General features: G+C 39.0%; 1 protein-coding gene across 6 annotated transcripts in view; it reads right to left on the bottom strand.

Moving 5' to 3' along the window:
* Positions 1 to 27,177, bottom strand: part of ApepP (Aminopeptidase P) — a 352,561-nt gene that overhangs the window by 121,133 nt on the left and 204,251 nt on the right. The window contains exons 1-3 of one of the 6 annotated variants that reach the window (XM_070101369.1): positions 23,446 to 23,571; positions 11,063 to 11,188; positions 5,667 to 5,835 (exon numbers count right to left, since the gene is read on the bottom strand). In XM_070101369.1, coding sequence (XP_069957470.1) covers positions 5,667 to 5,835; positions 11,063 to 11,179 — 286 coding nt within the window. In that variant the 5' untranslated portion in view covers positions 11,180 to 11,188; positions 23,446 to 23,571. The other 5 variants (XM_070101338.1, XM_070101344.1, XM_070101360.1 and 2 more) reach the window with 5 other exon arrangements.

Here is a 27,177-nt window from a genome sequence, read left to right as displayed (position 1 = left end):
TCCGGTATGCGGATTGTACGGTATGCGATGCGTCCGGTATGCGGGGGTCCACTGTACATACTCCTCTGGGTTTTCTTCTATTTTCTAACTAGTTCTTGTTCTTGTTTTATTTCCTTTTATTTCCACAGGGAAGTGGAACAGAATTCTTCCTCCATAAGCTATGCGTGTCATCAGAGGTGACTAAGACGCTGGGAGCAAGGGGCTAGTAACCCCTTATCCTGAATACATTACTAAATTTAAAAAGAGAAACATTTGTTTTTCTTTTTGGGCCACCCTGCTTCGGTGGGATATGGCCGTTTGTTGAAAGAAGTTTAATGAGTATACCAGGTAAAGTGTACAGTAGGGTTATTATTGAAAGAATTGGAGGTAAGACTGAGAGCAGGACTGCAGATGAACAAGGAGGATTTAGAATGGGTAGGGGAAGTGTAGATTAAGTGTTTACATTGAAGCATATATGTGAACATTATGTATTTAGATAAAGGTAGTGAAGTTTTCATTGCATTTGTGGATTTAGTAAAGGCATATGATAGAATGGATAGGGAAGCAATGTGGCAGATGCTGCAAGTGTATGGAATAGGTAATATACTAAATGGTGTAAAGAGTTTTTATGAGGATAGTGAGGCTCAGGTTAGGGTATGTAGGAGGGAGATTACTTCCCAGTAAAAGTAGGTCTTAGACAGGGATGTGTAATGTCACCATAGTTGTTTAATATATTTATAGACGGGGTTGTAAAAGAAGTAATTGCGAGGGTGTTGGGAGAGGGGTTTATGAAGGATGAGGTTAACCATAGAATTGATGAAGGAAAAAACGTGAGTGGTGTGTTGAGGTATCTGTGGAGACAAAAAATGTTATCAATGGAGGCAAAGAAGGGAATGTATGAGAGTATAGTGGTACCAACACACTTATGTGGTGTGAAGCATGGGTTGTAAATGCTGCAGCGAGGAGGAGGCTGGAGGCAGTGGAGATGTCGTGTATAAGGGCAATGTGTGGTGTAAATATTATGCAGAGAATTCGTTGTGTGGAAATGAGGAGGTGTGGAGTTACTAAAAGCATTAGTCAGAAGGCTGAAGTGGGGTTGTTGAGGTGGTTTAGTCATGTAGAGAATGGAACAAAGCAGAATGACTTGGAGTGTATAAATCTGTAGGGCAAGGTAGAAGTCATCCTCAAAAAGGTTGGAGGAATGGGGTAAAGGAGGTTTTCGTGGGAGAGGGGCATGGACTTCCAACAAGCGTGCATGAGCATGTTAGATAGGAGTGAATGGAGACAAATGGTTTTTGGGACCTGACAAGCTGTTGAAATGTGAGCAGGGTAATATTTCATGAAGGGAAACTGGTTAGCTGGACTTGAGTCCTGAAAATGGAAAGTACAGTGGACCCCCGGTTAACGAACTTTTTTCATTCCAGTAGTATGTTCAGGTGCCAGTACTGACCGAATTTTTTCCCATAAGGAATATTGTGAAGTGGATTAGTCCATTTCAGACCCCCAAACATACATGTACAAACGCACTTACATAAATACACTTACATAATTGGTCGCATTTGGAGGTGATCGTTAAGCGGGGGTCCACTGTACAATGCCTGCACTTTAAAGAAGGGGTTTGCGATATTGGCAGCTTGGAGGAACATCTAAACTGTCGTAACTGAGTGCCTATGCAAAGACAGTGACTATATATGAGTGATGGTGAAAGTGTTGAATGATGATGAAAGTTTTTCTTACTTTTTGGGTCACCCTGCCTCGGTGGGAAATGGCCGACATGCTAAAAAAAAAATTCTAAGAGCAAATTTATATCGAGTTACAATAGTATAGGTGATCTGCTGCTGTAGATCCCCTTACACACATATTATGAATGAATTAAGGGCAGAGTAATGTTATGGAAATCCTAATGAAACACTCAAAGACAGTGAAACACTGAAACAAGTTGAAAAACAAATTCTCTCAATGAAAAGAGTGAAAAAATAGAATAAAGATTTGAAAAAACATTGCTACAGTTTACTGACCTCTTGCACAAACAAGCAGATAAAATGGAATAGCAACAGCTTGCTGATGCTGTTACTATTAATATTTAGTTAAACAATTTCACAGAATGTCACTTAAACTACTTGTTTGGATATCACTTTAAGTTTACCTGGAGAGAGTTCTGGGGGTCAACGCCCCCACGGCCCGGTCTGTGACCAGGCCTCCTGGTGGATCAGAGCCTGATCAACCAGGCTGTTGCTGTCGGCTACACGCAAACCAACGTACGAGCCACAGCCCGGCTGATCAGGAACTGACTTTAGGTACTTGTCCAGTGCCAGCTTGAAGACTGCCAGGGGTCTGTTGGTAATCCCCCTTATGTGTGCTGGGAGGCAGTTGAACAGTCTCGGGCCCCTGACACTTATTGTATGGTCTCTTAACGTGCTAGTGACACCCCTGCTTTTCATTGGGGGGATGGTGCATCGTCTGCCAAGTCTTTTGCTTTCGTAGTGAGTGATTTTCGTGTGCAAGTTCGGTACTAGTCCCTCTAGGATTTTCCAGGTGTATATAATCATGTATCTCTCCCTCCTGCGTTCCAGGGAATACAGGTTTAGGAACCTCAAGCGCTCCCAGTAATTGAGGTGTTTTATCTCCGTTATGCGCTCCGTGAAAGTTCTCTGTACATTTTCTAGGTCGGCAATTTCACCTGCCTTGAAAGGTGCTGTTAGTGTGCAGCAATATTCCAGCCTAGATAGAACAAGTGACCTGAAGAGTGTCATCATGGGCTTGGCCTCCCTAGTTTTGAAGGTTCTCATTATCCATCCTGAACCACAAGTCATCATTAATTGAAGTGACATTAAATTAGCACTTGTTTTAAGCAAACCAGGAGGTTAATGACTAGTCTTACTCAGACTTTAAAACTCTTCCAGAAAAAAAATCTTAATCAGTCAGTCATGAAAGAAGAGAAAACTTATCAATGCAAAATACTGCTTCACCAAAAGAAGTTAGTAAGACCTTCTATTACAACAAAGAACACTGTCTTAACCCCTTCAGGGTCCAAGGCCCAAATCTGAAGTGGTGCCCCAGTGTCCAAGAATTTAAAAAAAATTTTTTTTTACTTTTTCTTATGAAATGGTAGAGAATCTTTTTGTGAAGGTAATAAAACAAAAAGTACGAAATTTGATGGAAAATTGACGAAATTATGCTCTCATGAATTTTGATGTGTTAGCGATATTTACGAATCGGCGATTTTGCCGACTTTGACTCCCATTTTAGGCCAATTACATTATTCCAGTCAACCAAATTCTTAGCTATTTCACTAGTATTACTTCTATTCTATCGATTGAGCACAAGAAATCAGCAAGTCAACTGTTTCAACTACAAATTAAAGTGATCGGAAGTTGTTAATTTGGCCAATTTAACACAAAGTTCAAAATATTCCAATTTCAAAATAGGGTCCAGAATAAACAATGTAGGTATTCCTGGAACTAAACTAACATTTTCTCTGTTCATTAGTTACGTTTTGAGGCTTTACAAATAAATTCCATTTTGATTTTTTATTCACATAATGAATTTTTATTCACACCAAAAAATAGAAGATTTATTGTTATGCAATACTGTAATAATTGTATATATATCATCACCATATTTGTGAATGCATATTAGACCCACCAGCTGGCGTGTATTAGACGTGTGAGGTCGTTTGTTTACTCTTGAATATCGGCAAAAATTTAACATTTCTGCTACTTTGAGCTCAGTTTCAAGCCATTTCCAGTGCTAAAACCAATCAAAATCATCTCTATTTCTGTAATATGTCTTCCATTCTATCAATTGAAACCAAGAAATCGCAAATACAACTATAAAAAACATACGAAAAAACACTGCAAAGTCGCTGTTTTAGTCGAAAAATCACGATTTCAGTTTTTTCTCTCATTATACACAGTGTGCTGCAGGATCTGTTTTATGTGGTGCACACATACCACATAGATGTATTCTCTCATATCTAGGCCCAAATGTACCACTCACAGTTCATCAGAGTGAGCTGAGCTCATGACGTAGATCTACGGTTTGGACCCTGAACGTAAAGCCGTAGATCTACGGGACGGACCCTGAAAGGGTTAATAATGGGGATAGAACACACTAATGTCCTGTAAAGACGGACAAATTTTTTTAAGAAAAACAGCCAAATTTTTTGGGTGCATTTTTTTTTTAACCCCTTAACTATCCAAGTGTAGATCTACGCTCACTTGCCCAGCGCTTCAAATATTTTTGAAAAAAAAAAAAATATTAATAAAAAGGACTTTTTTTTTATATAAAGTAAAAAAAATTATAGGGTCAGTACTTATGGAGATATAAGGCCGCAAAGTCAGCACTTGTCGCTCACCTGACGGCAACATGAAGCGCTGCCACTTGCAGATGCGTTGCTGATATACCCTTTTTTCTCATTTTTTTTTTAATTTGTTTAATTTTTATGTTCTGATAATGACAATTTGTAGTAGTTCTTGTGATTTCATTGTTAATCTTTGTCCTGATACTAATATTAGGTACTGAAACAGTACTCAAATAGTCATAGTGACAGGTGAACATTTTCACCTACCTTAGTCACATACTATTGTCTAGATATATATACAGTACACAGTATTTCTAGGTCCCAGCAATGTTTTGGATACACAGAACATATATATAGTAATAATAAAAATAATAATAATAAGTTCCCTTGAAGCATGATGCAAATGCGTGTCACTGTCTTATCACTCCACTGCTGACAGTGGTGACATTTGATAAGCCTTTGCTTTATTTGTTTTCAGTTACACATAAACATGTCTGTCTATCTGTCTGTCTAGCTCTCTATGCATCTGTCTGTCTGTCTAGCTCTCTGTCCACCTGTTTAGCTTTCTGTCTAGCTCTTTACCTGTCTCTCTCTCTATCTGTCTGTCTAGCTCTCTGTCTATCTGTCTGTCAAGCTCTCTATCTGTCAGTGTGTCTGTCTTTCTGCCTGCCTGTGTGTTTCTTTCTGTCTGTTTGTCTCTCTTGTCTCAGAGTTGCTCATGAACCAACTGGTATTACACACGATCACTATCTACAAGCACAGTACGTATAGCACTTGTCTGGATTTTTTGGGTTATCCTAGGTAATTTATACTATGTATAATTGTATTTACGTATGTGTTCCTATGAGATAGAGATAGAGATAAAGAGATAGACAGAGATACAAACAGAGAGACAGAGACAGCCAATCAGCCAGCCAGCTGGCCGGAGCCAGGTGGCCAGCCAGCCTGCCGAAATTACACGTTCCAGAATTGTTTCTTTTTACTTAGGGCATAGGTTATAGGACATTCTGGAAGGATGACACTTTCCTCTTAAAAGGGGAGTGTTAATACGACATGACATCAGTGAATCCTTGGTGCTTGCCGTTTTGTTTGCTCTAGCTGGCGCTCAATTGAACTGGTGCTCCCACAAGATACTAAGTGGGCTCAGATTTTTTAATACTGTGCACACCAAGGGTTAAGACCCATTCTATGCTGACCAGGCATCTTAGGCCAATCGTGCCAAATTTGGAGTCAGGAAAAATAAAATGTAGATCTACGTTTGGAGCGCTAGCGGTAAGAACGTAGATCTACGTTTGGACAGTTAAGGGGTTAAATTGCATGGCAGGAAAATCACAGTGTCAAGTCCTATTGTAAGGTTTATATATTATACCTGTGACCGTCATACCTTGCTTCATTAATGTCCAATTTTCATCCATTTCCTGGCTTGCCTGAAGATAGTAACGGCCATCAGTCCAGAGTGCAGCATCTGTGTCAGTGACAATAGCAGTTCCAGCAGAACCAGTAAATCCAGAGATAAAAGATCGCCGCTGATCACATGGAGCTATATACTCGCTCTAAAATGAAAAAAAAAAAAGAAATTTTCAGTCATTTTTATATTTTTCATATTTGCTACTTTTAATAAAAAAAATGGTGCCAAAAACTACAATCAATGAAGGGCCCCCCTCCAAAAAAGAGGCTCATTTTTCCTAGATGAGGAAGTACTCAGTATGCACCATAAAGAGGAGACTTTATTCTTCCGAGCTAAAAGATGTTTTAAGGTTTGCTCAAAACACACTTTTGATTATGCAAAAATAGCCAGGCTTTTCTCATTGGAAACAGGAGTGCTGTCAGAAAGCCTAGAGAAGAGAATACACTTACAGATAGAAGACACCATTCACATAATAGGGAAAGACACAAAGAAACTTTTGATGGCAATGGATACATCAAAGGCAATGGGGTCTAACATGGTGTCACCATGGATTCTGTGAGAGGGAGCAGAAGCACTGTCTGAGCCACTACCTAAGATCTACATAGGACAGTTGTCAGAAATCTTTAAGACAGTAAATGTAGTTCCAATTTTTAACAAATGAGACAGGCAGGAAGTGCTGAATGAGCTTCACTGACATGCATACAATGCAAATTGAAGAAGATACTCAGGAGAGTGGAAGAGCACTTGTAGAGAAATAGTTTTATTAACAATAACCACATTGGGTTCAGAGATGGAAAATCTTGTTTTACCAACCTGTTGGAATTCAATGACAAAATAACATTTTGTCACTAATTCCACTGCATTTTCTTAAGACTGTAAGAAAGCATTTGATATTGAGCCCCACAAAAACTGAGGCAAAAATTTGAGGTGAAGGCAGGAATAACAGGAAATGCACTTCCTGGAACCACATACAGGTCCATATCCCTTTATCCAAAATTTTAAATTCGAAAAGTTCCGAAAACCAAAGTTTTTTCATGGAGTGTGGAGCATCAGTCATCTCTACATCAATCACTCAATCAATTAATCAATCAAGTTTATTCTCTATAAGGATTACAATGCGGGGTTTACAGATTTTGGTTATTGTGTGGTTTACATGTAATAAAATACTAATTACAGAGGGGGGCCACTAGAACACCTAGCATGGCTAGGCATTTCGGGCAGACTTAGATTAATTCTTAACTCTAAATTATTACAAATTATGGAGTAAGTCGGTATTACGGCTAGGTGACTAAATACTAGTTTGTGAATTTAGCAATGTGAATGCTTTTGTTTTGGCACAATACATAGTTTCTATATTGGAGTATCACAGGCAAACTTATGACTAGTTAGGATCCATTATTTTAAGATTAAGATTCGTATTTCTGTGTTTATAGTCAAATGGGTGAGTGAGTGAGTGTAAGTGTGAACCACCAGGTGGTTTTCATGTAGTTAGTTGACGGGGTGTATCAGGGAAATAAGATGTTTTCTAACGGTAGTTTTGAAGGTGATGAATGTGTCTGCAGTTCTAGAGTTTTCAGGTAGGGTGTTCCAGATTTTAGGGCCTTTGAAATACATTGAATTTTTGTAAAGGTTTAGTCGGACACGGGGAATGTCATAGAGATGTTTGTGTCTGGTGTTATGCCTGTGGGTCCTGTCACAACTATCAAGAAAGCATTTTAGGTCAAGGTTAATATTGGAATTTAAGGTCCTGTAGATGTAAATTGCACAGTAGTAAGTACATGTATGGATATTCTGAACAGGGAGTAAGTTTAGATCTATGAAGAGTGGGGGTGTGTGTTGCCAAGGATGGGATTTAGTGATTATTCTTACTGAGGCTTTTTATTGGGTTATTATTGGCTTTAGGCGTGTTGCTGCAGTTGATCCCCAAGCACAAATAGCATAGGTGAGGTATGGATAAATGAGTGAAGGGTATAGTGTGAGAAGGGCATTTTGCGGCATGTAGTATCGTATCTTGGAGAGGATCCCAACCGTTTTGGATACTTTTTTTGTTATGTGTTGGATATGGGTGCTGAAATTCAGGTTGTTGTCGAGGTATAGGCCTAGGAATTTGCCCTCATTATGTCTGGCAATTAGAGTGTTATCGATCTTAATGTTAAGTTGCGCAACACCTGCTCTGCTACCAAACATAATATAGTAGGTTTTGCCAGTGTTAAGTGCAAGTTTATTGGCTGTCATCCAAGTCGATATTTTGAGCAGCTCCTTGTTAGCAATGGTGTTGAGAGTGGCAAGATTAGGGTGAGAGATGACATAAGTCGTGTCGTCAGCAAAGAGAATGAGTTTCAGGTGTTGCCATGTGGCAGCGTGATCCAGCACTGACAGCCAGAGTGGCAGGCGTCAGTTGTGTCTCAGCGCCTGTAGTGCTCACACGTGTCTGCTGTTCGGTGATATTTTGTTTTTGCTTTTTATTTTGTGACAGTGTTTAATTTCACTGTGGAAATGTCAAAAAGAGCTGCAGATACCCCTATTGGTAACAGTGAGAAAAAGAAAAGGAAGCATCTGGCATTATCAATAACGCAGAAAGTAGAGTTACTGCAGAAGCTTGATCATGGTGTGTCAGTGTGGCGTCTTACTGAAGAATTTTACGCTCCATGAAGAGCAAGTATAAAGACTATTTTTTAAACTGTATGCTTACTGCAGTCAGCAGAGGAGTAGGAATTCAAGACTTTCTGAAATAGTTCAGTGTTAAGGATGCCATTTATGCAGTTGTTAATATACTTTGAAGGATGTTGATAAATCAACATTAACAAATTCTTGGCACAGACTTTGGCCTAAAACGATGTTTGATGTAAATAAACCTACAGATGAAGACTTTGAAGGATTTCGTGTCACTGATGACAAGATATCAAATCTCGTGACTTACGCTAAAAGTTTATCGGACGAAAGTGAAAATAAGTTACAGGAAGCTGACATCGAAGAAATGCTGAACACTGACAACGATGCACCTGTTGTGCATTCCTTGAGTGATGGTGAAATTGCTGAAATGGTGTTATATACAAATAAGCATGAGAATAGTAGTGATGATGATGACGATGACATTGTAAACACAGGTGAGAGAGTCCCCATAGATGATATGGTGAAAATGTGTGATCAGTTAATTGATGGCCTTGAACAATGTGCATTTATCAGTGTGCAAGAGATTATGGCAATTTATCTATCAGTCGTCTTGAGAATCATGTACCTGGTCTATAATTATCCCATTATTTCATTTATCAATATATTACTCTATAAATAAACCGTTGTAGTATATTTGTAGTCTTTATTTATCCCACTTAGTGAGTATTCATACATTTTTGCTGCAGTGTTAATGTTTGATTATGGGGTGCTGCCCTAGACCCCACCTTCATTCTGAAATCTGAAACACTACTGCCCCCCAGGGTTTCGGATAAAGAGATGTGGACGTGTATAAGTACACCTACCATCCGACTTACGACCTGCTCGATTTATGACCAACTCGACTTACGACCGTGTTTTTTATGCCAAATTTCTGGGAAATAAACAACTATTTGTGTTGTACACAGTGTTTATCCTAAACCTTACAGTATAAAATACAGTACTAACAATATAAAAAGTAAAGTAAAACATGAAATACCAAAATAAAACAATAAAATAAAGTCATTACAAAAATGTTTTGTTGATATTCAGTAGTAAAGTTCAACTTACGACCATTTCAACTTACGGCCGGTTTCTCGGAACCGAACTCGGTCGTAAGTCGGATGGTAGGTGTACATGTACATATACGTAAGTATTCAAAAGTTAATTAAACAAATAAATAAGAAAGAATTGGAATCTCAAGAGTAACAATCAAAATGAGGTTTAAGATTACATTTATAATACAGTGGACCCTCCGTTTTCGTGATTAATCTGTTCCAGAGAGTCTGACGAAAGCCGAAATTCACGAAAACTGAAACCATTTTCCCCACAAGAAATAATGTAAATCCAATTAATCCGTTCCAGACACGAAAAAGTATTAACAAAATATACATTTTATAGAGAATAACTATAGTTTTACATACAGAAAACAATGAGAAATAAATATAGGGGACTAATGAAATGGATAAATGAACATTTAATATCACTTTTACCTTAACTGAAGACTCTTGTTGGTGTATGGAAGATGCAAGGAGGGGAGAGGGAGGAGGAGAGGATATTGGTTGGAAGGGGAATCCCCCTCCACAAGGACTTCAGGTACAAAGTCCCTATCCGGGGTTACTTCCCTTCTTTGTCTTTTACTGGCACTGGACCCTTGTCACACAAAAATTCTATCCAGAAATCTGTTTCTGGCATCTCTAAGATTTGCCTAAAATAGGACAAGGCACTGTCATTGAACATGTTGCAGACATGGCTTGCAACAGCTTTGTTAGGGTGATATTTCTCCAGAAATCTTTGCAACTCACTCCACTTTGCACACATATACTTAATCACTGAAGAAGGCACATTCTCCTCCCTCTCTTCCTCATCCTCTTGAATTCTATCGTGTGTTTTGCCTTCTTTATCAAAGGGCTGGCACTTGGAATTTTCTTTGGCCCCATGGTGGCTTATTTAACAGTCGCACTCAATAAACAAGCACAAAAAAAAAATGAATTATTTTGAAATGTTTCTGATGAACGTGCTGGGTAATGCTCACTCGACAAGAAACAAAGCCAGACTGACTCAGAATGCGAGGGATGCTTTATCTGGGGGCACGGGCAGGCAGACACGTTTGGTATGGCGGACCGACGAAAACCACAGTGATGAATGAAAACTGGGACAAAATTTTGACAAAAAAAGTTGTCGAAAACCAAATTCGATGAAAACCAGGGCAAACAATAACCGAGGTTCCACTGTATATGGGAAAACATTTTACCACTATGAAAATATCAGAGGCTTCTGACCAATTGACACCTTGGGAATATCAGTGAAATCACACGTTCTTTAAAAGCTCTTACTTAGTTGATACAATACACGTATTTGAAAAACTACTATATGAAGCCTCCTATAAAATTTAAATAAAAATACAGTGGACCCCCGGTTTACGATATTATTTCATTCCAGAAGTATGTTCAGGTGCCAGTACTGGACGAATTTGTTCCCATAAGGAATATTGTGAATTAGATTAGTCCATTTCAGACCTCCAAACATACACGCACAAATGCACTTACATAAATACACTTACATAATTGGTCGCATTGGGAGCTGATCGTAAAGTGGGGGTCCACTGTATATGATTTAGTTATTAAATCTTAAGCAGCATATATTAAAAGTTTAAAATATTATTTCACTTTATTTATCTTCATTTGTATTAGCATAAAGGGGTTAGGAATATGTGAACAAACCTGGTGTGCATCTCCTGAAGGAATGATATAAGCATGAAGGGTCTTTGGAACATAGGCTGTGTTTTTCATCAGATGACGAAGTTGCTTGAGCAAATGAGTTGTAATTTTTGGAGCCATGGTTTTGTCCTATGGGAAAAAAAAAATCATATTTAGTATTGAACCATTTACTTCTCATCTATCAAACCTGCTGAAAATTAAAACAATACATATTTTATAAATGCTTTACAGATCACACAGGAAGAGGTGAAAAAATTAATCCAGTGCATAAGAAATCTTTCACAAGAAGATGGAATGAAAACGCTAAGCCAACACACTCTTGAAGGACAAGGAATGAAGGGAAATACGTATGGTTAAGCATAGAAGTGGAGGACAGTATAAATATAAAAGGAGATTTAAATAGGGTACTGAGGATATCTAACCAATAAATAACTAAAAACATTGAATTTAAAATGGATAAATTCAGATTTAGAAAGGTTATTGGAAAGTACTGGTTTTGAAAAAAGAGTTGTTGACAAGAGGAACAATTTACCAAGTACAGTGATTGAAAATAATACCATAGGTAGTTTATAAAAAAAAAAAGTTTGGACAAATATATGAATAAGAAGGGTTGAGTTAACAAAGAACCTGGGTAGAATGGGCCAATAGTCATATTACATGTGAAACATGTACAAGAATATATTTCCTTACATCTGCTGTCCTTGTTAATATATTAGTAAATGACCTAAGGAAATAAACCTTGGGTTATCCTGGGTCACCAACCCTCTAGATGAATAATCCACATAAATGAATGAATCCCAATAGAAATAAGTTACTTTGCTAGATCTTATTGAGTTATCCTAAGTCTACATAATGTGTTATAATGAACTAATAATATGCATGACATCAAGAACACTGGAAAAAAAGAAACTGTAGGTTAAATATGTAAGTAGTACTGTCCTTTGATTATAAATAAGTTTGTTTAGGTACAATTACACAAATACAGTGGACCCTCAACCAACGGCATTAATCCGTTCCAGAGAGCTTGCCATTTATTTATTTATTTATTTATTTATTTATTTATTTATTTATTTAGAAATTTTAGCATACAAACAGAGGTACAAAAAATACAAGTAAGAGCAGCATGCCAAAGCCACTTATATGCATAGCATTATGGGCTGGCTTAAAATTAACTTAAGATTAACTAAGCAATGATGAAATCAGTGATGAGACATTATTGTAAACAGATAACTATAAAATACAAATGAGTATTACAAAGACAGGTCCTATGGTTGGATGCATTGCTGTTCATTCAGTAGAATGGAGTATTCTGTTAGGTAGTGTATTTAAAAAAATAACAAAGTTAGGTTTAACATTTGTGTGATATAAATGTGAGTAACATTTAGGATATACAATTTATATGGTTCAGTTATTCAGTATTTATTTGGTTTTGAGTGAGTAAGTGAACTTTGAGAAGAGACTTGAATTTATAAACAGGTAGTGTTTCTTTTATATTTACAGGTAATGAATTCCAGATTTTAGGGCCTTTTATGTGCATTGAGTTTTTGCATAGCGTGAGATGGACACGAGGAACATCAAAGAGTGATCTGTGCCTTGTATTATGGTCATGTGTTCTGTTGAGGTTGGCAAGGAGATGTTTGAGGGGAGGGTTAATATCAGAGTTAAGTGTTCTATGTATGTAATAAGTGCAATAATAAGTATGGATGTTTTGTATGTTGAGTAGGTTGAGTGTTTTGAATATTGGTGGAGTGTGCTGCCTGTAGTGAGAATTTGTTATCATTCTAACTGCAGCCTTTTGTTGGGTAATTAGTGGTCTGAGATGGTTAGTTGTTGTTGAGCCCCATGCACAAATTCCATAGGTGAGATAGGGGTAAATAAGAGAGTGATAAAGGGCCAGGAGGGCTGACTGTGGAACATAGTACCGTATCTTCGATAGTATGCCTACAGTCTTGGAAATTTTCTTAGAAATTTGTTGTATATGTGTATGAAATTTGAGTCTATTATCGAGGTGGATTCCTAAGAATTTTCCCTCTGTTAGCTTTGTGATAGGTGATCCGTTTATCGTTATGTTAAGAGGTACATCTGTAGCTCTGCTACCAAACTGAATGAAGTAGGTTTTGTCAATGTTTAGTGTAAGTTTGTTAGTCCTCATCCAGGTAGATATTTTCTGTAATTCGGTGTTTACAATATTGGCTAGCGTGACTGGGCTCGGGTGAGAGAAGACGTATGTGGTGTCATCTGCAAAAAGTGTGGGTTTGAGTAATTGCGAAGCATTTGGTAGGTCATTTATGTACATGTATAGGAGAAAGAGAAGAGGGCCAAGGACACTTCCCTGTGGGACACCAACTGTAATTGGTTGTGCGGAAGAGCTTGCCCCATTTGCGTACACATATTGGCTTCTGTTGCTGAGGTAAGACTTGAGGTAGTTGAGGGAGTGCCCTCTAATACCATAGTGTGACAATTTTACGTGGAGCAAGTCATGGTCAACTGTATCAAAAGCTTTACGTAAGTCAATGAAGATCCCCAGTGGGACTTCTTTTTTCTCTATTGCAGTGTATATATGTTCTAGCATGTGTATAATAGCATTATTAGTATTGTTATTAGGCCTGAATCCAAATTGGCAGGGGTTGAGAATGTTATGGGAGATGAGGTAGGAGTGGATTCGTTTATGAATTAATTTTTCGAAGATTTTTGAGAGAGGGTGTAAATTGGATATTGGCCTATAGTTATTCAACTCTGTTTGGTCTCCTCCTTTATGGATCAGGGTGACCCTTGCTATTTTGAGAACTGTAGGGAAGGTGGAGGATTCAATGGATTTGTTAAAGAGTGTTGCAATGATTGGTGATAGTACTTGTGACGCTTTTTTTATATAAAGGGTGGTAAGGTATTTAAATATCCTGCCTTGTTTTTCAGTGCGTTGATAATAAGGGAGACTTCGTATGGGTTAGTCGGAGCTAGGAACAGTGTGTTCGGGTAGTTGCCAGTGAGGTAGTCATTTGGTGGGGTATCTGAGCTTGGGATATTATTGGCAAGGTTTTGACCTATAGTGGAGAAGAAATCATTGAGTCTGTTTGCTGTTTCTATTGGTGGGAGTTGGGGTTCATCTGATTTTGCTAATTTTATTTCGCTATGTTGTGATATCTTTTTTGTTCCCAGAATTTCTGATAGGGTCTTCCAGGTCTTTTTTATATCACCTCGTAAGTTGGATAATCTGTTCTCATAATACAATTTTTTTGCCCTTCTTATCAGGCTGGTTAGGATTGACGAGTAACGTTTTGTTTGGTCTCTGGTTATGTGACCCATTCTGTACTGTTTTTCATATCGGTGTTTTGTATTTATGGATTTGAGAATGCTGGGTGTTAGCCAGGGACTGTTCAGTCTCTTAGCTGTCATCTGTTTAGTTTTTTTAGGGCAGTGCTTGTTATAAAGGTATTGGGTCTTTTTTAGAAAATTATTAAAACATTCGTCAATATCTGTATAGATTTCTAGCTCAGTGTGCCAGTCAATGTTTGTTACTGCTGTTGTGACGTTATTAATGGCTGCCTCATTGTGAAGTCTGAAGGTGACTTTAGTAGTGTCTTGGGGTAATTTACCAAGAGTTGTTATGAGGAAAGTAGGGTAGTGGTCTGTGGTATTATCTGTAATTATGCCTGATTTTAAAGGGGATATGGTGTTGGTCCAGATGCGGTCAAGTAGGGAAACACTAGTCTCTGTAACTCTTGTAGGTTTTGTTACTGTTGGTAGCAACATGCAGTTACTCATTGTGTTTGTGAATTCAGTAACATTAGTCGAAACTGCCGTTGGTCGAATTAATTTTCCCCATAAGAAATAATGGAAATAGAATTAATCCATTCATGACACCCAAAAGTCTGAAAAAAACAAAATTTTACAAGAAATATACATCTCCTGACACCAAAACGAATGGGACATGCAAAATAAACAATAATTAAATGCCACTTACCTTTATTGTGGAGTTGTTGATGAGTGCCAGCAGCAGGGGAGATTCAGTATTGTCTATTGCATGGAAGGAGAATCCCCTTCCATAAATACTTCAGGTACCAAGTCCTTTGGTGGGGTTACCTCCCTTCTTGGTTTTTTAATAATACTAGGACCAGCTTGAGAGTCACTGGACCCCTGTCGCACAAAATATCTGTCCAGAGAGCTCTGTTTCTCACGTGCCCTTAGGATTTCCCTAAACTGAGACACAAGAGTGTCATTGTACATGTTGCCAATGCAACTTACAACTTCTGTGACAGGATAAAATTCATCGATAAATGCTTGCACCTTTGTAAACATTGAACACATTTCCCTAATCCTTGACAAAGTCATCTTCCTCCATCTCTCATCCTGCTCTGAAGAACATTCCTGAGATGTGATCTGTTGCTGTTGCACCTGAAGCTCTTGCAGGTCTGCAGTGGTTAGTTCTTCCTCGTCGTTCTGCACCAACTCTTCTACATCCTCGTCACAAACCTCCAACCCCAAGGACTTCCTCAATGACACAATAGCTTCCACTACTGGCATAGCCTCCTGAGGGTTAGCCCCAAACCCTTCAAAATCCCTCTGTTCTACACATTCTGGGCACAGTTTCCTCCAAGCAGAGTTCAAGGTCCTCTTAGTCACTCCCTCCCAAGCCTTACCTATAAGGTTTACACAAATGAGGATATTGAAGTGATCTTTTCAAAACTCTCTTAGGGTCAATTGAGTGTCTGAAGTCACTTCACAGCACCTCTGAAACTGCTTTTGTGTAGAGTTTTTTGAAGTTTGACATGACCTGCTGGTCCATGAGCTGGAGGAGAGGAGTTGTATTAGGAGGTAAAAACTTCACCTTAACGAAACCAAACTCCCCTGCAATTTCCTCTTGCAAGTCATGAGGATGAGCAGGAGCATTGTCCATTACCAGGAGGCACTCGAGTGACAATTTCTTTCCCTGGAGGTAATTTTTCAGTGGGGTCAAACACACCATAAAACCAGTTCAATAAAAATTCCCTAGTGACCCATGCCTTACTGTTTGATCTCCACAGCACACACAAATTCTCCTTGACAATAGTTTTTCTTGAACACTCTGGGAGTATTAGAGTGATACACCAATAAAGGCTTCACTTTGCAATCATCACTAGCATTACTACACAACATTAATGTCAGCCTGTCTTTCATAGGCTTATGTCCTGGGAGTGCCTTTTCCTCCTGAGTAATGTAGGTCCTGTTTGGCATTTTCTTCCAAAACAGGTCTGTTTCGTCACAATTAAACACTTGTTCAGGTTTTAAGTTTTTAGTCTTTATGTATTCCTTAAAGTCCTTCACATATTTTTCAGCCGCATTTTTGTCTCAACTGGCTGCCTCACCACACTGTGTATGCCACTACGAATCTTAAATCTCTCAAACCAGCCTTTGCTGGCCTTAAATTCATCAGCAGCAGCACTATTTTGAGGCATTTTCTTAATGAGATCATCATGCAACTTCTTTGCCTTTTCACAAATTATAGACTGAGAAACACTATCACCGGATAATTGTTTTTCATTTATCCATACCAATAACAGTCTCTCTACCTCTTCAATTATTTGCAGTCTCCGTTTTGAAAACATACTTGAACCTTTCGCAACAACAGCTTCCTCGATTGCCTGTCTGTTCGCCAAGATAGTACTGATGGTTGAATGTGATTTGTTGTATTGCCTTTCCAACTCAGCCATATGGACTCTACTCTCGTACTTTTCAATGATCTCCTTCTTCATTTCCATCATAATTCTCACCCTTTTTAACACAGAAGCTTTCTTGGGGCCCATGGTGGATTATTTAGCAATTACAAGCACTAAAAACAGTGGAATAATCCAAAATATATGGGAGGCACATGTGGAAACCGACCGCAACAGCTTGTAAAGAATGGCACACTGAGTGGTAGAGTGGCTGGGCCGCCCACTCAAGCCGTGCTCCAGGCACATGGACATGTTCCAGACAAACATCGTTGGTAGAGTTTTTCGCCGTTGGTTAAGCCATCTTTTTTACAGCAAAAAGCGCCATTAGACGAAATTGCCATTACTTAACACAAACTGTCCAAGCAGATCAATATTGGTTCACATGCGTAGTGCTCCAAAAGTAGATCTACATTTTTTTTTACATATTTTCAAATATAACAAAAAAAAAACAAAGGGTAGATCAAAGTTTTTTACACGTTTTCAAATGTAAAAAAAAAAAAAAAAAAGATCTACTTTTTTTACATACTTTCAAATGTTGAAAAAACGTATATATACGTTTGGACCGTTTACGGGTTAATGCTGCCATTAGTTGAGGGTCCACTCTACTGTGGTACCTCGGTATACGTCCTTAATCCGTTCCAAGACCTTGGACGTATACCAAACAGGACGTATACCAAACAAATTTTCTCATAATAATTATAGGGAAAATGATTAATCCATTCCCGTGAAAAAATCCTATTGTTATTGGCTATTATACATTGATGGAGTTGTATAAAATAATTTAAACACTGCTTAATACTAAAATACAAAAGAATTAGATGAAATAAATGCAATTTTAACCTCACTTTACTTAGCTGAAAACAGTTGAGTGCCTACTAGGATAGTGCTGAGAAGGAAGGAGGAGGAAATGCTATTGTTTGGAAGGAGAGCCCCGTTCTCTCTGACTGGCTCTTCTCATTAACTTTCTTAGAACTCATGGTTAATGAATGTACTAAAAATTTATATGAAAAAACAGAAAATTACATGAAAATTCACAGAGTTACAGTGCGGGTTGTTCACTAAATGGTAGCAATGGGCATACTGACTCTAGTGGGCAGTCGTGGCTTTGTCTCGAGAGAGAGGTAAACATGGGTAGCACGTGGTGTCGTGACTTATTTTGACCTATACAAGTTCTAGCACGCGAGTTATATTCCAAACAAAGGTCATATACCAAGCAAAAATTTTCAGGTCCAAACAGGATGTATACCAAGTTGGACTTATTCCAAGGTGGACGTATACCGAGGTACCACTGTACATTATTATAATAGGGGAGTGCTAAACCCATAGGATTATACAGTGCACATGGGGGGGGTGGAAGGTATTCAGACTCAGTTCAAGGAACCGGAGCACCGATCCAATTCCCTAAATCAAGAGCCCTTCACCAGCATCAAGGAACCTCCCTTGAAGGGTACACAAATATAATTAATCAAGCTTTGGGTATCCTACGGCTGCAACTCTCTTGCCTCACAAACTGAGTGTCCGTGGTTCAATCTCCGGCATGGGTGGAAACATTAGATATGTTTCCTTACACCTGCTGTCTCTGTTCACCTAGCAGTAAGTAGGTACCTAGGTGTTAGTTGACTGGTGGGTGGCACCCTGGGGGATAAGATTAAAGGACCACAATGGTAATAAGCCAGACAGTCCTGGATGACGCACTGACAGTCCTGGATGACGCACTGACTTTCTCGAGTTAAAAATCCGAACAAATCTTATTTCATCTTACACGGAAACATATGAGAACAGATTATCCAACTTACGAGGTGATATAAAAAAGACCTGGAAAACCCTATCAGAAATTCTGGGAACAAAAAAGATATCACGAAATAGCGAAATAAAATTAGCAAAATCAGATGAACCTCAACTCCCACCAACAGAAACAGCAAACAGACTCAATGATTTCTTCTCCACTACAGGACAAAACCTTGCCAATAAAATCCCAAGCTCAGATACCCCACCAAATGACTACCTCACCGGCAACTACCCAAACACACTGTTCCTAGCTCCGACTAACCCATACGAAGTCTCCCTTATTATCAACGCACTAAAAAACAAGGCAGGAGATTTAAATACCTTACCACCCTTTATATACAAAAAAATGTCACAAGTGCTATCACCAATCATTGCAACACTCTTTAACAAATCCATTGAATCCTCCACCTTCCCTACAGTACTCAAAATAGCAAGGGTCACCCCGATCCACAAAGGAGGAGACCAAACAGAGTTGAATAACTATAGGCCAATATCCAACTTACACCCTCTCTCAAAAATCTTCGAAAAATTAATTCATAAACGAATCTACTCCTACCTTATCTCCCAAAACATACTCAACCCCTGCCAATTTGGATTCAGGCCTAATAAAAATACTAATGATGCTATTGTACACATGCTAGAACATATATACACTGCAATAGAGAAAAAAGAAGTCCCACTGGGGATCTTCATTGACTTACGTAAAGCTTTTGATACAGTTGACCATGACTTGCTCCACGTAAAATTGTCACACTATGGTATAAGAGGGCACTCCCTCAACTACCTCAAGTCTTACCTCAGCAACAGAAGCCAATATGTGTACGCAAATGGGGCAAACTCTTCTGCACAACCAATTACAGTTGGTGTCCCACAGGGAAGTGTTCTTGGCCCTCTTCTCTTTCTCCTATACATAAATGACCTACCAAATGCTTCGCAATTACTCAAACCCACACTATTTGCAGATGACACTACATACGTCTTCTCCCACCCGAGCCCAGTCACGCTAGCCAATACTGTAAATACCGAATTACAGAAAATATCTACCTGGATGAGGACTAACAAACTTACACTAAACATTGACAAAACCTACTTCATTCAGTTTGGTAACAGAGCTACAGATGTACCTCTTAACATAAAGATAAACAGATCACCTATCACAAAGCTAACAGAGGGAAAATTCTTAGGAATCCACCTTGATAATAGACTCAAATTTCATACACATATACAACAAATTTCTAAAAAAATTTCCAAGACTGTAGGCATACTATCGAAGATACGGTACTATGTTCCACAGTCAGCCCTCCTGGCCCTTTATCACTCACTTATTTACCCCTATCTCACCTATGGAATTTGTGCATGGGGCTCAACAACAATTAACCATCTCAGACCACTAATTACCCAACAAAAGGCTGCAGTTAGAATGATAACAAATTCTCACTACAGGCAGCACACTCCACCAATATTCAATACACTAAACCTACTCACCATACAAAACATCCATACTTATTACTGCACCTATTACATACATAGAACACTTAACTCTGATATTAACCCTCCCCTCAAGCATCTCCTTGCCAACCTCAACAGAACACATGACCATAACACAAGGCACAGATCACTCTTTGATGTTCCTCGTGTCCATCTCACACTATGCAAAAACTCAATGCACATAAAAGGCCCTAAAATCTGAAATTCATTACCTGTAAATATAAAAGAAACACTACCTGTTTATAAATTCAAGTCTCTTCTCAAAGATCACTTACTCACCCAAAACCAAATAAATACTGAATAACTCAACCTTATAAATTGTATATCTTAAATGTTTCTCACAATTATATCACATAAATGTTAAACCTAAAACCCAATCTAACTTTACTATTTTTTTAAATAAACTACCTAACAGAATTCTCCATATGACTGAATGTACAATAATACATGCAACCATATGACCTGTCTTTGTAATACTCACTTGTACTTTATAGTAATCTGTTTACATTAATGTTTTATCACTGATTTCATCATTGCTTAGTTAATCTTAAGTTAATTTTAAGCCAGCCCGTAATGCTATGCATAGTATAAGTAGCTTTGGCATGCTGCTCTTATCTGTATTTTTTTTTGTACTTCTGTATGTGTGCACAAATTGTAATAAATAAATAAATAAATAAATAAATAAATAAATGTGTAAATTACCTAGCCTAATCCAAATAAGTCAGCGGCTTATTTATAGGTCATAAAATAAAAATAAATTAAAAATTAAGTATAATCCCGTAGTTACAAAGCTATATGATGGCCTGTAGGACCTGGAATCAAACTACACAACTAACTCCGGTGGATATAAAAGCATACAAGCCGTCAGAAAAGTAACACAGTAGTGATGAAACATACCCAACGTGTTGTTGCAGTTGTTGTTGTTGTTGTTGTTGTTGGGTTGAAGGATCACGCCGGCTCAAGGGATGTATAATCCCTTATGTGAACCCTCATGTTAAGTAAGTTTATTCAGGTATACACAAATACAGTTAAATAGAATTATCATACATAGCAGCATATGTGTAGAGAACCTGGGATAACCTAAAAAAGTCAGACAGAGTGACTTATTTCCACTGGGGTCCTTTAACCCTCATATTACTGTGCCTATTATATTTAAGTGTGGAAAATTACATTTATCTGGATGTAATTCATAAGGTACATACCAGTAAATGGTAACACAGATAATTATTATTTATCAAAGTTACTTAGACAAGTAGGAATTTGAGACTCCTAGGTCGCAAAAATGTCCCCCTTCGATACCTACAACTGTCATACCCACAAGTTGCTCTAGACAGATAAGATAAGATAAGATTTCGTTCGGATTTTTAACCCCGGGGGGTTAGACACCCAGGATAACCTAAGAAAGTCAGTGCGTCATCGAGGACTGTCTAACTTATTTCCATTGGGGCCCTTAATCTTGTCCCCCAGGATGCGACCCACACCAGTCGACTAACACCCAGGTACCTATTTGCTGCTAGGTGAACAGGACAATAGGTGTAAGGAAACGTGTCGAAATTTCAAACCATTCATCACAACTGTCTGACACTGCAGCATCATGGGATCTTGTTACAAAGAATTCTTCAACACTTGTCCAACCTTTGGACGAAGACCTACTAGGAAATTTTATTGACCTAAGAAAAGCTTTTGACACAGTAGACCACGACATCCTACTCCACAAACTTGATCATTACGGTATAAGAGGCCATGCGCTTGCTTATTTCAAATCTTACATTACTAATAGGTATCAGTACGTCACCATTAAAGACACAGCATCAGCAACACGGCCACTTGATACTGGAGTTCCGCAGGGAAGTGTCCTTGGTCCCCTGCTCTTCCTCATATACATCAATGACCTTCCAAACGTATCCCAACACCTGAAACCCATTCTCTTTGCTGATGACACGACTTATGTCATCTCTCACCCTAATCTTGCCACCCTCAACACCATTGTGAATGAGGAGCTGATTAAAATATCGACTTGGATGACAGCCAATAAACTTACGCTTAACACTGACAAAACCTACTATAATATGTTTGGTAGCAGAGCAGGAGATGCACAAATTAACATTAAGATTGACAACACTCTAATTACCAGAAATAATGGGGGAAAATTCCTAGGCTTATACCTTGACAACAACCTGAATTTCAGCACCCATATCCAGCATATAACCAAAAAAGTATCCAAAACGGTTGGGATCCTCTCCAAGATACGATACTACGTGCCGCAAAATGCCCTTCTCACACTATACCACTCACTTATTTATCCATACCTCACCTATGCTATTTGTGCTTGGGGATCAACTGCAGCAACACACCTAAAGCCAATAATAACCCAACAAAAAGCTGCAGTAAGAATAATCACTAAATCCCATCCCTGGCAACACACCCCCCCCCACTCTTCATAGACCTAAACTTACTCCCAGTTCAGTACATCCACACTTACTACTGTGCAATCTACATCTACAGGGCCTTAAACTCTAATATCAACCTTGACCTAAAACGCTTTCTTGAAAGTTGTGACAGAACCCACAGGCATAACACCAGACACAAACATCTCTACGACATTCCCCGTGTCCGACTAAACCTTTACAAAAATTCAATGTATGTCAAAGGCCCTAAAATCTGGAATACCCTACCTGAGAACTCTAGAACTGCAGACACATTCATCACCTTCAAAACTACCATTAGAAAACATCTTATCTCCCTGATACACCCCGTCAACTAACTACACGAATACCACCTGGTGGTTCACACTTACACTCACTCACTCATTTGACCATAAACAGAAATATTAATCTCAATCTTAAAATAATGAATCCTGTGATACTCCAATACTGAAACTATGTACTGTGCCAAAACAAAAGCATTCACATTGCTAAACTCACAGCTGTATAGTCCTTGTGGCTTAGCGCTTCTTTTTTATTATAATAATAATAATAATGCTAAACTCACAAACTAGTATTTAGTCACTTAGCCATAATACCAACTTACCTCATAATTTGTAATATTTTACAATTAAGAATAAAACTAAGTATGCCCGAAATGCCTAGCCATGCTAAGCGTTCTAGTGGTACACTCTGTAATCACAATTTTACTACATGTAAACCACACAATAACCAAATTTCTGTAAACTCAGCATTGTAATCCTTATAGAGAATAAACTTTGAATTTGAATTTGAATTTGAATTTGAACCCGGGCCCTCCGTGTGTGAAGCGGGAGCTTTAGCCACTAGGCCACCGGGCCTATTAATTACAAATGAAATATGCATCACCAGGAATTCTGGTAAATATGTGTTTGTGGACTGTATATTAAAATTAATAAATGATTATATATATGCACATTTATATAACAGAAGGAGAATATATCTTAATATCACTCACCAATTTGACTGGAGATCAAGGTGTATCATACTCAAAAACCTCACTGTCTATACATGAAAATAACACTGGCCAGTTACAAACATAACAGACTTATCTGAGGTTCCTGGAGCTGTCTTGTCCAGTCGCCTGATATCTCAAGTTATGCAAGAATGCACATCCAACAATTTCGGCTCCTATTTTGGCCCCTCATGGAAGGTTCCTTGATGTTGGTGAGGGGCTCTTGATTTAGGGAATTGGAACTGTGCTCCAATTCCCCGAATTAAGCCTGAATGCCTTCCACATCCCCCCCCCGGGCGCTGTATAATCCTACGGGTTTAGCGCTTCCCCTTTGATTATAATAATTGGCTCCTATTTGAGAGGTGTCAGCCCAATTTAACCTCTAGAGCACGAAAATTCTTCCGATTATTCACTAACGTTTGTGTTGACTAGTTCAAACATGGCGAGTCTCCTCTGCGCAGGCGCAGAATTTCCCATCTTTTATAACATAATTTTTATTAAATACAATATAGGCCATCTATTTACCTATAAATTACCGTATTTCCGGAAAATATACAGTATTTTCCACAATTACCTGGAGTTTACCTGGAGAGAGTTTCGGGGGTCAACGCCCCCACGGCCCGGTCTGTGACCAGGCCTCCTGGTGGATCAGCGCCTGATCAACCAGGCTGTTGCTGCTGGCTGCACGCAAACCAACGTACGAGCCACAGCCCGGCTGATCAGGAACTGACTTTAGGTGCTTGTCCAGTGCCAGCTTGAAGACTGCCAGGGGTCTGTTGGTAATCCCCCTTATGTGTGCTGGGAGGCAGTTGAACAGTCTCGGGCCCCTGACACTTATTGTATGGTCTCTTAACGTGCTAGTGACACCCCTGCTTTTCATTGGGGGGATGGTGCATCGTCTGCCAAGTCTTTTGCTTTCGTAGTGAGTGATTTTCGTGTGCAAGTTCGGTACTAGTCCCTCTAGGATTTTCCAGGTGTATATAATCATGTATCTCTCCCTCCTGCGTTCCAGGGAATACAGGTTTAGAAACCTCAAGCGCTCCCAGTAATTGAGGTGTTTTATCTAAGTTATGCGCGCCGTGAAAGTTCTCTGTACGTTTTCTAGGTCGGCAATTTCACCTGCCTTGAAAGGTGCTGTTAGAGTGCAGCAATATTCCAGCCTAGATAGAACAAGTGACCTGAAGAGTGTCATCATGGGCTTGGCCTCCCTAGTTTTGAAGGTTCTCATTATCCATCCTGTCATTTTTCTAGCAGATGCGATTGATACAATGTTATGGTCCTTGAAGGTGAGATCCTCCGACATAATCACTCCCAGGTCTTTGACGTTGGTGTTTCGCTCTATTTTGTGGCCAGAATTTGTTTTGTACTCTGATGAAGATTTAATTTCCTCATGTTTACCATATCTGAGTAATTGAAATTTCTCATCGTTGAACTTCATATTGTTTTCTGCAGCCCACTGAAAGATTTGGTTGATGTCCGCCTGGAGCCTTGCAGTGTCTGCAATGGAAGACACTGTCATGCAGATTCGGGTGTCATCTGCAAAGGAAGACACGGTGCTGTGGCTGACATCCTTGTCTATGTCGGATATGAGGATGAGGAACAAGATGGGAGCTAGTACTGTGCCTTGTGGAACAGAGCTTTTCACCGTAGCTGCCTCGGACTTTACTCTGTTGACGACTACTCTCTGTGTTCTGTTAGTGAGGAAATTATAGATCCATCGACCGACTTTTCCTGTTATTCCTTTAGCGCGCATTTTGTGCGCTATTACGCCATGGTCACACTTGTCGAAGGCTTTTGCAAAGTCTGTATATATTACATCTGCATTCTTTTTGTCTTCTAGTGCATTTAGGACCTTGTCGTAGTGATCCAGTAGTTGAGACAGACAGGAGCGACCTGTTCTAAACCCATGTTGCCCTGGGTTGTGTAACTGATGGGTTTCTAGATGGGTGGTGATCTTGCTTCTTAGGACCCTTTCAAAGATTTTTATGATATGGGATGTTAGTGCTATTGGTCTGTAGTTCTTTGCTGTTGCTTTACTGCCCCCTTTGTGGAGTGGGGCTATGTCTGTTGTTTTTAGTAACTGAGGGACGACCCCCGTGTCCATGCTCCCTCTCCATAGGATGGAAAAGGCTCGTGATAGGGGCTTCTTGCAGTTCTTGATGAACACAGAGTTCCATGAGTCTGGCCCTGGGGCAGAGTGCATGGGCATGTCATTTATCGCCTGTTCGAAGTCATTTGGCGTCAGGATAACATCGGATAGGCTTGTGTTAATCAAATTTTGTGGCTCTCTCATAAAAAATTCATTTTGATCTTCGACTCTCAGTCTGGTTAGCGGCTTGCTAAAAACTGAGTCATTTTGGGACTTGAGTAGCTCACTCATTTCCTTGCTGTCATCTGTGTAGGACCCATCTTGTTTAAGTAGGGGCGCAATACTGGACGTTGTTCTCGATTTTGATTTGGCATAGGAGAAGAAATACTTTGGGTTTCTTTCGATTTCATTTATAGCTTTTAGTTCTTCCCGCGATTCCTGACTCCTAAAGGATTCTTTTAGCTTAAGTTCGATGCTTGCTATTTCTCTGACCAGTGTCTCCCTGCGCATTTCAGATATATTGACCTCTTTTAGCCGCTCTGTTATTCTTTTCCGTCGCCTGTAAAGGGAGCGCCTGTCTCTTTCTATTTTACATCTACTCCTCCTTTTTCTTAGAGGAATAAGCCTTGTGCATACATCGAGTGCCACCGAGTTAATCTGTTCTAGGCATAAGTTTGGGTCTGTGTTGCTTAGTATATCTTCCCAGCTTATATCGGTTAGGACTTGGTTTACTTGGTCCCACTTTATGTTTTTGTTATTGAAGTTGAATTTGGTGAATGCTCCCTCGTGACTAGTCTCATTTTGTCGGTCTGGGGCTCCACGCATACATGTCTGAACCTCAATTATGTTGTGATCTGAGTATATTGTTTTTGATATGGTGACATTTCTTATCAGATCATCATTGTTAGTGAAGATGAGGTCTAGTGTATTCTCCAGTCTAGTAGGCTCTATTATTTGCTGGTTTAAATTGAATTTTGTGCAGAGATTTAAAAGCTCGTGTGAGTGTGAGTTTTCATCAGAGCTGCCTCCTGGTGTTATTACTGCAACAATATTATTTGCTATATTCCTCCATTTTAGGTGCCTTAAGTTGAAATCCCCCAGGAGCAAGATGTTGGGTGCAGGAGCTGGAAGATTTTCCAGACAGTGGTCAATTTTTAACAGCTGTTCCTGGAATTGCTGGGATGTTGCATCCGGAGGCTTGTAGACTACCACAATGACTAGGTTTTGGTTCTCGACCTTTACTGCTAAAACTTCCACTACGTCATTTGAGGCATTAAGCAGTTCTGTGCAAACAAGTGACTCTGCAATGTACAGGCCAATATACAGAATACAGAACATTAAACTCCGTCATAAATTTCTTGTCCTATTTCCTGACAGACCTACTTAACCTAACCTTAAACTTATCCTAATCCAACATGTATAAAATTACTCATATTGTTATTGCCTTATTAATCTGAAGTTAGTCTTATGTTTGCCCGAAATGCTCTGCGTGTACAGGGACTTTCTGCATGTACACCTTTATGTCATTCACCTTTATATAAACATTGTATCATGCTGAAATAAATTATTACTATTACTATTACTAAACCCTTCCCTCAACCTTCCCCTTGATAGCTACAATATAACACAGACACAAGACTCTCTTC

The sequence above is a fragment of the Cherax quadricarinatus genome, chromosome 5, assembly GCF_038502225.1.
Source record: "Cherax quadricarinatus isolate ZL_2023a chromosome 5, ASM3850222v1, whole genome shotgun sequence".
Lineage (NCBI taxonomy): Eukaryota > Metazoa > Arthropoda > Malacostraca > Decapoda > Parastacidae > Cherax > Cherax quadricarinatus.
The sequence above is the reverse complement of the archived record's forward strand: the minus strand, read 5'-3'. Positions and strand labels throughout refer to the sequence as shown.